Below are 14129 nucleotides of genomic sequence, written 5' to 3'. Positions count from 1 at the left end.
CCCTCAGCAGCCGGTACCCAGAGCCAGGAGAGCGTGGCCACGGCAGTAGGGAAGACTCAGTAATGCGTCCGTCACAAAAGAGTGAGCAGGAAATAAAACTCGCAGGGACGCTGTGTGGATCCTGGTTTAGCTGAATCGCTCGAGCTGGGAGATGCCACGGGGCTGGTGGCTGCTGCTGAGCTTCTGTAGGAGCTGCAGCCTGCGGGGGCTGCTGTGGGGGGTGGGTGGGGTGGGTGTGGATAGCGTGGTGTGTGCAGGATAGGGTGTGCAACGTGCAGGGCGTGCGGTGGGTGTGCAGGGGTGGGTGTGCTGGATAAGATGTGCAACGTCCAGAGCGTGCAGAGTGTGGTGTGTGCAGGAGAGGGCGTGCAATGTGCGGGGTGGGGTGTGCAGGGTGGGCGTGCAACGTGCCCTGCTCGTGTGCGTGGTGCGGGATGGGGCGTGCAAGGTGCCGGGGCAGCGCCCGGGGCACGCAGTGCCCGGTACAACCCGCACCCCCCCCCTCCCCTCCGCCGACGGGGGCGTGTCCGGGGCGTGTCCGGGCTCCTCTGGCGGAGCGGGACGGCGGCGGCGGTTCCCGGTGAGTCTCGGTGGTGCCGGTTCTGCAGAGCGGCGCGGGGGTTTGCACCAGGGGTGGGTACCGGTGGGACAGCGGGCTCCGAGCCCGGACTGCACGCCCCGGCCCGGGTGGGCTCTCCCCGGGCTCCCCAGCCCTTTCGGGGGCAGCCGCGCCCGGTACCGCGCTCCGGTCCCCGCCGGCAGCTCCCGGTCTTAGCGGGACCCAAGAAATCAACAGCGAAGCGAAAAGCCGAGCCCCGTCCCGGCGGCTCCCCGGGCTGTGTCGTGCCGCTCCGTGACTGCGGGCGTGGGGAGTGCGGCGAGTGGAAGGGTGCGGGTCTAATTCATAAACGGCTTGTCTTCCTCTGGCGGCACAGGGCCTGGGTTCTGCACCGGAGGTTGCCATGTATCCCAGGATTAAAAACCTCGCCCTTTACGCCTTTTCAGTCATGCTGCTGGCGTGGGTTTTTTACATGAAGAAAGAGGTGAAGTTGGCAGCGTCCTCAGTGGACCAGAAAGTGGATGTAGTGAAGCACAAACCGAAGTCTTCGGTTCTGGACAATGCAGAACCCAGCAAGTGTTTGCCAAATTTGACCCTTGCGAATTCTTCTCTTGCCCTCCCAGAGCTTCACCGCGTCTTCTTAACATACAAGCACTGTCGGAAGTTCTCAGTCCTGCTGAAGCCTTCCAGGTGTAGCAAAGAGACGTTCCTCTTGCTGGTGATCAAGTCTTCCCCAATCAACATAGACCGACGGGTGGCAATCAGGAACACATGGGGGAAGGAGGTCTCCATCAGTGGCAAGAGCATCAGGCTCGTATTCCTCCTGGGGCGCTCGGAAACCAAATTCCAGGTTCAGCCCCTGCACCAGCTGCTGGCTTATGAGAGCCAGGAGTTTGATGACATCTTGCAGTGGGATTTCATTGACAACTTCTTCAACTTGACCCTCAAGGAGCTGCATTTCCTCCGCTGGTTCATGGAGGACTGCCTGCATGCCAGGTTTGTGCTGAAGGGTGATGATGATGTCTTTGTCAACACTTACAACATTGTTGAGTTCCTCCAAGAACTGGACCCTGAACAGGATCTCTTTGTTGGGGATGTGATTGCCAACGCTCGGCCCATCAGGAACACCAAGGTCAAATACTTTATTCCAGAGTCCATGTACAGAAACCCCTTCTATCCGCTCTATGCGGGTGGAGGGGGCTACGTAATGTCTAGAGAGACAGTGCGCCGCCTCCAGAACACCGCAGAGGACATGGAGCTCTTCCCAATAGATGATGTCTTTGTGGGAATGTGCCTGGCAAAGATGGCGGTGACCCCAAAGAACCATGCTGGCTTTAAGACTTTTGGGATCCAGAGACCTTTCAATCCTTTTGATCCATGCTTGTACAAAGAGCTGATGATTGTGCACAAACTAAACCCAACCGAGATGTGGATCATGTGGACGCTGGTAAAGGATGACAGCATTAGGTGTGCGGTATCAGTGACGCACAACTACAGAAGGGGTTGGCAAAGAACCTACTGATGAGCACGGCGGGACTGTGACTGGTGACAGATACAGGGTACTTAAACTAAAAATCAGGTTGTGGTAAAAACGTTTCTTCTACTAACAGACTGTTCTTGAGCCATAGGGGGTTGTTTTGCAGTAAGTTTTTCCATCGGTGGGTTACTGAAGCAGTTGAATTGTCATAGGGCTGGAACGGGGCTGGTGGCTTGGTGAGCCACGGCACAGGGAACTCAGCTCGGTTCCTCCCAGCCAGGCTGGAGCCAGGGGAAGTCACAGCTGCCACAGTGACATGTGAGGGGCCACTTGCAATACCAAGGCTGGTGTCTGACCACCAGCCAAAGTCAGTCTCATGTAGGAAATCTGATGATGACTAACGAGTGACAGAGCAATTGAAATTACTTGAAGGGATAAAAGAAAGGCCAGTATGTGCTGCTGGGTCCACTGCAGCACAACTCTGCTGTCCCAGGCCAGCAATCCCACAGGTCCTACCGGGCAGCAGGAGAAAGGGTGGGGGGGGAAGCCTCAAAAATGTATTGCCTTAACACAGCATGATGATCCAAGGGACTGGACTCTGACTCAGGCCCATTGGATTTTGTGGAAGTTTATTACAGGTTTACTTGCACTGGAAGATTTTACACAGACACTTTCTGATTGGGTTTAAGAGGAGCAGTATGTCTTGAATAATCACAGTGGTAGTTACAGTGGCTGTAGGTTCTCATGTTGTGTGGGAGGTGTTTGGTGTGTTTTTTGTTGTTGCTGTTGTAACGTTGGGTATAAATAAAATACGGTTTTGAAAAGTGTTTTCACAGGAGTATTCTTGGGTCTCCTGAAAGCTAAGAGCACTAAAAGCCATAGAAGGCTGAGATCTGGTGCAGGGTATTTGCATTAAGTGAGTCATTGATATTAAACAGGTTAAGGTATGTGGAAATGCATGCTTGCCACCACTTCCTTTGTTGTGAGCAGCTGCTGCTCTCTGCCCCTGTCCAGATAGGATGCATTGATACAGAATCAATTAATCTATGAGTGCGCTGGAGTTGGTAATTTGAGGAAAGATCAAATACGAAATTAAGATTTGGTGATACTTTTACAATGCTCATCAGCTTCAGTGTCTGGCTGCTAGATCAGTAACTGTCGTGCTGTGTGTGAGCAGAAAGCAGCCTAAAAGCTTTAGAAAAAGGTGGTGGGTAGAGAGGAAGTGTGTGATGACAGAAATCGGAACAATTTGTGTTGTGCTGGTGTCACAGCAGTCCCTAGTGCCAGCTGCCCAACGTTCACTGCCCACCAGCTGTGGAGTTTTCAGAGGTGCCTGGGAAGTGCTTCCAGGAGATCCTTGCTCCTACTACAGACTAAGGACATCCCAAGACAGGACGAGCTCTTGGGGCAGGCTGGCTGGGGGACCTCAGGCCGAGGGACTCCTGGCAGTCCCGCTGGACCTTGTTTGATCCTGTCCCTTGCTGCCTTGGTTCTCTAAAGCTCCCAGTGTAGTTCTAGCTTAGCCCTGCAGCGTGACCCAGACTTACATCAGGAGTTGCCATTCTCACATGAGCTGTTTCTGTGCCAGATGTGAGGAAGTGTTTGTCTGCAGAAATTGCTCTGTCAAGGGGTGAGCCGGTGTGCGTCCATCCTCAGTGTGGTCTTGTACAAGCTGCTGCTGTGTCTTCTCACTGCAGCTGTAACAGGGGCTAATTAGCTATATCAGCTGTACCAAGTTGTCTACACATAGTTTCAGATACCTTGGCTTTATAAACAAGGCTGAGGATCAGCAGCAAAACCTGATTTCTGGGCACTGCTGCTTGTTCTAGAGAAGAGACTGGACAGCACGGGTACCATGGTACCCTGTGAACTGCTGTGGCAGCATTTTTCTGATCCACTAGATGATTCCAAATGCAAACTCAGTAACATAACGTAGAGCGTGATATCATGTCTGTTGTGGGCTTAGGTGTATGGGCTAACCCCCAACAGGCAACTCTCACTTTCTAATAAAGGTGTGGGGCTCTTTTCCACCCCATTTTGGAGATGATAACGAGCCACATATGCTTCTTACTCCCATTTTGACTTGACTGAACTGACTAGGTGATTCCTATCACATCTGAAGGTTAGATTTGTGTGGGTACAGCCTGTGTCTTGGAAAGCAAGAGCTGGGCATACGGTGAAACAAGAAGCTGGGCTGGGAGCAGGATCTGGAGGGGAAGGATGAGTTGCTTTGCAGACTCCTGTAGCAGTACTCATCTGTCTTGAGCTGTATCTCTGACATGCAAGCATCTGAGCAGAATTATTGTGGCATCCTGAAAGGAACACAACCTGTATGTGCATGAGTCAGTGGCTTGGCAGATGTTTTTGAACTGCAGCATGTAACAAATTAGAGCAGTTGTGGTTAGAGGCTGATCTGAAGCATTTGGCTCAAGGGTGTGGTTGTGCCACTGCTGTAACTAATCCTCTCATGATCGTGGTTTATTTCCTAATGCTTGTGCCCAAAACTGTGTTTGGGACTTCCTGACTCCTGACGCATCAGACACTGGCATCTTCACGTGAGCTTGAATTCTGCGCTGTACCATCCTCCTTGGATACAGCAGCACCCACTGAAGAGCAGGAGCAAGAATAGGTAGTTTATTTCCTTCACTACTCAATCTATAAATGTACAGTGCTGTGCAGCTGAGACTGCATTTGTTCAAAAGACTGGCAAAATGAGACACAGATAGAAAGGCTTATGCTACAGTTGAAAAAATTCCTAGTCAAGCATAACTCAATTTAGTAACAGCAACCTTGGCACAGATGTAGTGCATCAGATGCTAATTTGTGGTGAAAAAACAATGATTAATGTGTGTTTTCTTACAAAACCTGATGCATGGGGATTAACTGACTCAAATCAGCAGTGATAAAGTTCTAGTGGATGCTATTCTACAAAGCAATCTCAGCTTAAGTTTACATTGTCTATAGTTAATATTACAAATTTCACATTAAGCTGTCAAGTCAGAAAATGAAAACAGTGAAAGACACCTGTGGTTTTGAAGTCTGCAGTGAAACAATAAGCTTTCAAAAAGAGAATTATTTTCCTGAAACTTGTGCTGGAAAGCATTCAAATATGTAAAACTTGATTTTGCTCATTGCTTTATAAAGAAGTACACAGTTGCCACGACAACTTCACTTATAACTACAGTATCTTGAAAATCAAATCTCCCTTTGCTTCCTGGGAAAGGCAGATACATTACAAGTGGTGACTCTTGGGTGACAGAGGTTGCTCTGCTGAACTGCAGAACTTCACTAAGAGGAGCCTGGGGAAGTCTGTAGAGTTTTCAGCTCTACAGCAAATGTTTCCCCTGACTGCAGTTAAGTGTAATTTGATGCAGTTGTCAGACTCAGCTCTGTTGTAAACTTTTAAGGTCAAAGAGAAAACGGTGCTTAATCTCTTAGCCGAATGGGCATACCCACGATAGATGCTTTTACACAGTTTAATGAAGGTATCTCCTAACAGACATCACTGACTTCACAGGTTAAAAATAATGACTTTTAACTACACTTCTTTGGCTGATGCCTACTTAGTCTCTAAGTTAGAGAACTCTCACAAACATATCAAATGAGCTGTAGGACCCTCCCAGCAGAGAGACAATTAACAAGCTATCCTGGATAGCAATTTTCACATTTGCATAGTTAAACATTTAAATAATTGAATCCATAAGTATTACAAACATGGTAAGTTACAAACAAGATCAAGGCCTTTCAGATACTTGGGATTTTAAAGCAATCCTGTTTGGGCAGGGGGGAAATGGAATCATAGGCTTATTTCAGCAGTTTCCCACTATCCCACACTTAAAAGTTTGGGACCCTTCAGTTTGCAATTGACTCTCATATATTCTATGGTGACACTGAAGTTCTTTTCAGTCCTCCCGAAGGTAAGGGTCCTCACCCGCCTCTGTACTTCCTAAAATGCCCTGTGGCAATGAGGATTCCTCTCCTTGAGCTTTTATGAGCTCTTCTGTTTGAGTTTCAGCCAACTTGGTCTCTGCTTTCTGGGACAGCTGTTGCACTTCTTGCACCTGTGACTTCACTAGCTGAATGTGGCTGCGGGCTGTCACTGAGGCTTGGTCTGCACCTGAAAAGCAGTAATTTAAGCACACTGCATTAGAGGAGCACTCAGCAAACCTTCAATTAAGGAATGGATTGTTTATAATTATCATCTGCTTTGCTAAGTGTTTCAATGGTTCTTGGGCTATGTTAATGCTAAATGCATTTACTGTTCCTTTACCTTAAATAACAATATGCCTACTTTGAGATTTTTTTTGTCCCCCCTTGAATTCTTCTCACCCAAGTGGGTTATGGGGTCTGAGCAGAGTGATCAGCTTGTGTTAGTGCATTTGAGAACTAAGCCCAGCTCAGACATCGTGTGCCAGGAATTTAAAGTCCTTGTCCTGTCCCCTACCAGCAGCAGGAATGTCTGTCACACTGCTGAACTAGGAAACACTTTTGCTCCCACACTCCTACAGATTCTGTGTTTTCAGGCACTTACAAAGTTAGAGTGTCCCTGTATATCCATTGCTTTCCTCCTCTTCTCCACTCCAATAACTTTTGCTGATTTGAGTCAGCCCGTAACTCAATCTTGGAGCTAACAAGTCTCTACATGTTTTGTGAAAGTGTGTATATGGGGAGAAAAGACCAAAATTAATATATTTCCCAAGTATAAGGCTAATATTCTCACACTTCAATAAAAGCGAAGACAGCTAGAGAGACTTGCTAGGTCCCCTGGGAATCTTTATTTCTGCAGCTCCCAGAACTGTTTCAACACTGCATTTAAAAATGACTAAACACTTGCTTCAAACACTTTTTTTTGCACGGTTGGTCTTGATTTAAACCACATGTGAAGATTCAGGCCCGGTTCTCAGAACGCTTCTACTAGACCTGTAGCCAATAAAAGAACGTAAGTTCTCAGCATCTCTAAAAACCAGGCACTGCTTGTAAATTGGTATGTTAACTGAATTTATACTCTTTGTCTGTCTCAATTCCATTCTCATTCAATAAGCAGTGCCTAAATTCTAGAGGAAGGAAACTACTTATTCCTACTTGTGCTTACCTGATTGATATGCAGCTTCTGCTGCCATCTCTGAAAGACGCAGTGCTGTCATCCAGCTGGATTCCAGCCTTAGGTATTCCTGCTGTTTTGTTGTCATCTAGGAGTAAAACAAATTATTACTTAATTTGATGTAACACTATCTGAATGCTCTTCCAAACAGTGCCTTCATGAAAAGGTGAGCAAGCGAGATGAGAACTTTCTGAGCAGAGTTTTAAGAGGCAGATTGCTGACTGAAGGGAGACGATGGCTTACATCAACTCTGGCTCCTATCACGACCTGCCAGACGGCATCCACCTCCTCTGAGTTCATTTTCCCAAGAAGATTTGCATATTGCTTGTAGAGAGACACCAGTGTATAAACTGCCTGCAAAGAAATCATTTCACACAATTATGTGACAATCTATACAGAGTTAACTGGTCTTCATTGGCAAAACTGCTGGAATAGTTCCAAAGGTGCTTTGTTCTCAAGGTCACCGCAATTTTGGAGGCACTGACAGCATTTGCTGTCTGCCTACAGTAGTGCTGTGGGTAGCATCTCTTTGTGCACTTGCCATACTAATAAGGAAGTAAACTGGAATGCAATACTTTACTCAAATTGGCACTTGTTTATAAAATTAAAACTGTATGTGGTTGTTTCAGCCGTATCCTACTTACTTGGTACGCAGGTATCTGATAACTGTTATGTTTCTTTAGCCCCAGTTCTGAGATGGGTCATTTCAGCTTAAGTTCAAGCTTAAGGCAACAGTCTAACAAAGGTAAAAATAACTTCCACGTTTGGTGTGTAGTAGAACAGTGAGCCCTACTCCACTGTTTCTTAGGAACCTGGTATCTTCAAACCCCCAAACCTTTTTTCTTAAAATCCATAGAAAAACAAAGTCCATTTTAAGTATAGTTTAGCAGGTGTAGTTTGTGCCAAATAATTTAGTATTTCCAGTACTAACTTGCTAGCAAAGCACATCATCTCTCAGCTTACCTTTGTATACTCTGTCAATGCTTCAATCAATGCGTATGTTGTTTGAGAGAGGAGTGTAGAAGTACTATCTGTTACCAAGGAAACTGCTCTTTTAATCAAGGCATCGTTACTGAGAGAAACGGAGTTCTGTTTCTGAAAGACAAGACATTTGCATGATCTTTACAGCGACTTTCGTATGGATGTTTAGTAACAAATAATGGTAAGAAAAAGCACCACTGTTAGTTACAAGGCTGGGCAGCCTCATTCTCCCTGCTGTTTTGCCATTGTAAAACAAGACAACTCTTTCTGCAAGGTGTTTCTCAAGGTAGACAGTGTCTTTCTCATTCCTCTTCCTTAACAACTACACAGCTTAAACACCTCTGATCCCCAAGAAGGAATACAATTCCGAGGGTGAGTACTAGTTTGTAAAATGCTAAGCAAGTGTTTTTGAATATTAAACCGTCTCTAACCAGCGGGTGCTGTGTGCACCTCGCTCCTGATACGTTACCTCCATCACTGGGACTGCACACAAAGCCGCTCCCAGCCCCGCACCCACCATTCGGTGCCACCGCCCGTTCATGCCCGAGAGGCAGCATCGCCTGATATTGGCCAGAACAGGGAAGCTTTGCCTGGAAGTGCAAGAAACAAAGTTAAGCACCAAGAAATAACCAGCGTGTGGTGGGAAATAAGTATCAAAGAGGAAAAGAACACCTAGAAGCTGTTCTAGGTGACCTGGTCTCTACCAAGCTTCTGTAACGTGGCTGCATAATAGTAAGTTCGGTTTAAACTCTATTACTTAATTATGTGCAAGAAAAGAAAACAAGCACAGTAACTAGTGCATTATTAATCCTTTGAGAGAGGAAATGTATCTTATCTGGTATCAATGCACTACTAATATTCAATAACATCGGAAAAAAAATTAAAAAGCATGCTTAAAAGTGGTATACAGTACATGCAGGTGACCAATAAGACTGGTAATGGTTTGCTGCAATCCAGTGGCAGCTGGGGCCTCCTGTAGTCAGTTTTATTTACACCTAGTGCTGTGTAAGTGTCTGCGGACCCAGGGCCTATCCCTGAAACACTCGAGCGGATAAACAGAACTACTCAATTAGGAGATTTTTTTTTTTTTTTGTTGTAGAGCAATTTTATGAAAATAACTGGTCAGTTTTCCTTTTCTCTAGGCCGCGTCCTCTTAAACTGCAGCCCACTCGCGGCGAGCGCCGGGCGGGTTCCACAGCTCCTCCCGCTTGCGTCGCGGCGGCACGAGGCAGAGAAGGGGCGTTGGGGCCGCTCTGGGGACACGGAGCGGCGGCACCGACCGCGGTACCTGATGAGGAAGCAGCAGCTCCGCAGCCAGCGCCTGCCCGCCGCCATCTTGTGACTGGAGGGGGGAGGTACGCCGGCAGTGACGTCAGCGTGTCCCGGAGCGGGCGGGGCTGGCTGCCCAGTGGGTGTGGCAGGCAGCGCATGCGCGGAGAGGGGGGGGGCGGGCACGTGGCCGCCCCGAGCCGGGAGGCGGGAGAGGCGCGCGCTGGGCTGTGAGGGCGGAGATGGGGGGCGGGTGTCCCCTCAGCCTGCGGGGCTGGCTGCTCCCGCCGCCCCGGGCTGCCCCAGCGGCTGCTCTGCCCTGCAAGGCGCCGGCACGGGCTTTGGCAGCAGAAATGGCGTTGGGAGCTCTCAGCCCAAGCTGCGCTTGGCCGGTTCCTCGGTGTTCCCCTGCTCAGAGACAGCTGAGAGGCCAGCCCGACTCGGCAGATAAGAGACCTCAGCTGTGTGCCGGGTCATCATCAGAAGTGTCACTCACTGACTGCCACAGGTGCTGCTCCCCATTCCCTCAGATTTAATTCATCTTTGTTTCTCAAGAGTTTATAGTGCTGTTTAGCTTCTGGTTTGTGCTAATCTCCAGCAAAGGTTTCCTGTATAGTTCTACGTGAAACACCTTGATCAGTTAAATCTATTATTTTGGTACATACCAGAAATTTTTATTCTCTCTGAGACTCAGTTTACTCAGCACAGTTTAGTTTTAGCAAGGCAGTGCTGTATCGCAGGCACATCTTTCAGCTAACTACATGGTTTAAGCATTTCTTGAAAAGTGTTGCACAATTGAGAGCACCAAATAATATGCCTGTAGATAGTGTGGTGTTGGTGCTCCCTCCCAATAAAGTATACCACATAAAATGTAGAAAGAGGGAAACCATCTGGTGATTTGAAATGTCTTTCCCAGGAGTGCTAGAAAACAAATTAATTTCTGTATTTCTGCCCTCACACCCTTAATGAGGCAGAGTTAGACAAGGCAGGACTTGTTTACTTGAGATGTTGGTCATGTTTGAATCGTTTTACATCCCTCCTGTCCCTCCACTGTGTTCCCAGACTGCCGTGCTCTCGAGGTGGGGCATGGGGTGGGAATCTCAGGAGAAAACTGCTGGGAGGCTTTTAAATGTTTCGGGGAACAGAGGTTTATGTCTAGGAGACACAATCTGCAAAAGCCACAAAGATCAGTAAAGTGCATGCATGTAGATACTTTTTTTTTTTTTTTTTTAAATCTTTATTCTTTTTACATAAGAAAATAAGATTGTGATTAGGTAGTAACGAAACAAAACGCTTGCAGAGTCAGGAAGGGGGAAGGAGCTGCCATCCTGCGTGTGGAGCAGATGCGCTGGACGAGCTGCACGGTGGAGCCTGTTGCCTCTGGCCAGCCCATGGCTGCAGGAGCAGAAGAGGAGCTCTCATTTAAGCACCAAGAAGTAGGTCGTCCAGCCGGCGAGCAGCAGTGCCCCGACCAGCACGGTATAACTGAACAGCACGAAGGCCAGCAGCTCCTTCAGTACCTTGAGGAAGTGGACGGTGAAGGAGTCCGGCATGGTTTTCCACGTCAGGTAGGATCTCTGGGGCTGGCTGCTGCCGTGCTCCTCCCCGCTCTGTAAGCAGAAGGACAGGATGAGTCTTTCCCAGCAAGGAGACTGCAGAGCTGATGGGGTGGCTCTGTTGTGGGGAGAAATGGCTGTGTTCAGGAGGGTTAATGGTCACCCATCCTTCTAAGAAGATTGTTATTGTCAGGTTGGGCTTGTGTGTGCTGGTTCTGCGACTGGTACAGGGTTTCCTAGCTGCTCAGTGTTGAAAAAGAGTTCAGGAGCTGATCAAAGTCTCCAAATCAGGACTAAGAAAATTAACTATAGATGCACAGAGGACGCTGCCAGGGGGCCTTGCAGAGTGCAGCTGGCTCCTGTATCTTGCCCCCTGTGTCAGTGGCTGTGCATCCAGGAAGCTTCACATTCAGAGCGGTCGCTGATGGTGCATTACCAACAGTGTGTTCTGATCAAAGTGGTCAATTCCTCCAAGGAAGCCACCGTTAATATTTAATGATATGATTGCATCTAATAGAGATACTGGCACAAACTGAGCCTTTTGTTTAAGAATGATGAAAACTGGGGTTTAAATACTAGTTTGCACAGGCAAATATTTATATCTCATGTTAAAAATAACTTTTAAATGGGAGACACAGGATAAGATGCTTTAGAAATAATCTTCTAGCTGTATTTGAAAGTCATATATCACTTCTTTAAAAGTTACTCATTTGCTAGTTTAAAATAAAAGCTGAACATTCTCACAAAAGTTGTTGGCTCCTTAGGCTTAAACCTGTGAAGACCCATCTAAAAAAAAAATTCTACCCTCTCTCCAATTTACGTGTTTTTTTAAAATTTTGATCATAACTGTACCTGATCAAAAATAGCCACACTCTTGGTCAAGCACATAAAGGGAATATAAAACCAGACTTAAGATAAAGCTAACTTAAAAGGATTATTTCTCATCTAAGCAGTCTAAAGCCACCCAAACTAAACTGAATTCTCATTCTGCCACTTAGAATATTTTTTAAAGAGCTTTTGTGATTGATAGTTCACTTTCTGATTAAAATAAGTTCACTCTTTTGGTCTTATTAAAGAGTTCAGTCATTTAATTCTAAGCTCAGATACATGTATACGTTATAGGAGCTATTATATTTTAAAATCAGCCGTGGTTTCCCAGTTGTTCAAAGTATTGATGTTTTCTATCTATAGGCTTTACGTGATTTCTGATTATCTAAAAAGATGTTGATAAAGAAGTAAACTGCTTACCCTGGTAGATGATGAGCTCTACTTCGTAAAGTTCCTATTTCTCTAGTTTTGTTCTGCAGCTGTCCCTGGAATTTCTGGCTTCTAAATGTTTTTTGCTGTAGTTTGATCCCCTTCTGAGCTGCTTGTCTGGGAGTCGGGAGTAATGAGGTTGTGTTTGCAGCCCACAAGAGGACTAATACACTAGGTGTGGTCAGGAGCAGTTATGATATGACATAGCGCCTTTGCGCTCTCTGTGCAGCGCAGCAGTACAGAGCTTGCCAAGTAGCTCCCCTTCCCCAGAGTGCTTTTGTCAACAGTATTTTGTGAGTTGAGGGGCCATGGCTTAGCGTTACCAGGTCAAAACCTGCATTTCTTTAAATGTGGGGTTTTTTTCCCCTCTAACAAAGCGTTGTGTCATCCTACACTTCTTATTCTGCATATATCTGGAAGGCTGCTTGTTGTGCTTCTTGCTCCGTTCTCTGAGTGCCCCGTGCCTCTGGGGCCACTCAGGGAGGAGGATGCTCACACACAGCTGGGGATTGTCCCAGATCAGCAGCACATTACAGGGTGGAACTGTGTGGGCTGAGTCGGGCTTTTCTATCACAAGCAAGTGAGTGCTGAAGACAGCCTAATCCCAGACCTGAAGGTAGTTCACTGCTCTAGCTTCACCCTTACACACTCAAGAAGTCATCCCTACGTTTTAGAGAGCAAGCGCTAAAGCTTTTTTGCAGCAAGGGGGATGAGGAGGGAAGTGAGATGTGTTTTTAGCAAAACTGCTTTCTGATAATGGTATATGAAAAGTGAAAGTCTTTCAGGGTGGAAGTTGGGTAATGTTTTCTTTTTTTTGCTTGTAAACCACAGACAGCAGAGAAAAGGAAGAGTACATACTGCAAATCAAATCTCTTACCTACAAAGATATTATGATGTAGAAAATGGCCCCTTAATTTAATCAGGCTCTCTTGTTATCAAATTATTACCCGCATGGTCAGCAAGGCCTTAGACAGAAGCAGAACATAATCAAGCTGCTCAGGAAGCCTGTTAAGTAGTAATTGCTTCTCCAGAGAATCAATCAAAGTCAAGATGGCTTTTATTTTTTGCTGTTGTTGTTGAATGGTTCCAGGAAGAGACTTTGTCTAGGTGGAGCATCCACATGGCTCTGGCTTGGTGGTCGTGCAGGCTACAATCTGCAAAAAAATATGCAGTAGTGTTGTTGGTAAATTCAAGTTTACCAAGTGTCTGGCATAAACTATTTTAGATGTAAGTTCTGCCTTCAGTGTTACTAACACACACCTGTGCTGGTCCAAGTGAAAAGGTAAGCAAGTTGTTGAATTAGCTTTTATGTCTTGAACTTAGTCCACAAACTTGCCCAATTGGAGATATTAATTTCATTGCAATTAGTTCTTAAGATTTAAAAAACCTATATATTTCTGGAAATTGTGTACAAAGACACTCAAGACCAAGCCAAGGATACTCTGCAAGGATTGCAGTGAATCACATTGTTTCTTCATGTTTTTTTCTGCACAGTAACATCTAATTTTTAACCCAAAGCTACTTCAATTTTCTTTTTAAATACTGTGAAATTGCCTACTTTACAGTGGAACTGCAGAAATAATGTAGAACAAGGCAATCCATGTTTCCTCCTTGCATTATTGTCAAAGTTGCAGCATCTTGTTTCTGCAAGACAAGGCTGCAAGTTGCCTACCCACCTGAAATAAAACATCTCAAATGATTAAAATATATTTTTCTTTAGTAGTCACGAAATCCTATAGGTATTTTTGATGTAGTATGTTAGGTGGCAGAACAGAATGTAATTAATGTAGAAGCTTAAAGGAAAAACATCCAGATGTTAGTAAAGTAGGCTCAATTTAAGTAATTCAGTTATGCCGGGGCAGGGGAGAAGGACACAGCTACCACAGTGGAGGGTTTTGTTTTATTTTATTTATTTTTGTGTTCCAGAGA

General features: G+C 46.2%; 2 protein-coding genes and 1 long non-coding RNA gene across 4 annotated transcripts; 1 reads left to right on the top strand and 2 right to left on the bottom strand.

Annotated features, from left to right (window-relative positions):
• B3GNT4 (UDP-GlcNAc:betaGal beta-1,3-N-acetylglucosaminyltransferase 4) lies at positions 1-2863 on the top strand. Of its 2 annotated transcripts, none has more exons than XM_033008038.2 (2): positions 1-81; positions 936-2863. In XM_033008038.2, exon 2 carries the CDS (start codon positions 963-965, stop codon positions 2079-2081), a length of 1119 nt encoding a protein of 372 aa, XP_032863929.2. In that variant the 5' UTR covers positions 1-81; positions 936-962; the 3' UTR covers positions 2082-2863. The 2 variants fall into 2 exon arrangements, with proteins under 2 accessions (XP_032863929.2, XP_042661612.1); XM_042805678.1 differs by lacking the exon at positions 1-81 and adding an exon at positions 518-580.
• A 2635-nt stretch (positions 2864-5498) lies between these two features.
• Positions 5499-9472, bottom strand: DIABLO (diablo IAP-binding mitochondrial protein). Its single transcript, XM_033008435.2, has 6 exons — positions 9407-9472; positions 8588-8708; positions 8101-8232; positions 7381-7491; positions 7129-7225; positions 5499-6153 (listed from the first exon to the last, which is right to left on the bottom strand). Exons 1-6 carry the CDS (start codon positions 9451-9453, stop codon positions 5939-5941), a joined length of 723 nt encoding a protein of 240 aa, XP_032864326.2. The 5' UTR covers positions 9454-9472; the 3' UTR covers positions 5499-5938.
• A 1147-nt stretch (positions 9473-10619) lies between these two features.
• LOC116965375 lies at positions 10620-12426 on the bottom strand. Its single transcript, XR_004409322.2, has 2 exons — positions 12192-12426; positions 10620-10997 (listed from the first exon to the last, which is right to left on the bottom strand). It is a non-coding gene; the product is annotated as an uncharacterized LOC116965375 (long non-coding RNA).
• Positions 12427-14129: the final 1703 nt, after the last annotated feature.

This window comes from Tyto alba, unplaced genomic scaffold, assembly GCF_018691265.1.
Source record: "Tyto alba isolate M040663 unplaced genomic scaffold, T.alba_DEE_v4.0 Super-Scaffold_44, whole genome shotgun sequence".
NCBI classification, from domain to species: Eukaryota; Metazoa; Chordata; class Aves; order Strigiformes; family Tytonidae; genus Tyto; species Tyto alba.
The sequence above is the reverse complement of the archived record's forward strand: the minus strand, read 5'-3'. Positions and strand labels throughout refer to the sequence as shown.

Bases quoted from the DNA above. Each gene is read 5' to 3' on its own strand.
- B3GNT4 (XM_033008038.2), top strand. From the start codon at position 963: ATGTATCCCAGGATTAAAAACCTCGCCCTTTACGCCTTTTCAGTCATG.
- DIABLO (XM_033008435.2), bottom strand. From the start codon at position 9,453: ATGGCGGCGGGCAGGCGCTGGCTGCGGAGCTGCTGCTTCCTCATCAG. The intron at 8,709-9,406 runs GTACCGCGGTCG...TTGCACTTCCAG, and splicing joins AGCTGCTGCTTCCTCATCAG to GCAAAGCTTCCCTGTTCTGG. The intron at 6,154-7,128 runs GTAAGCACAAGT...ACTGCTTTTCAG, and splicing joins AGAAGCTGCATATCAATCAG to GTGCAGACCAAGCCTCAGTG.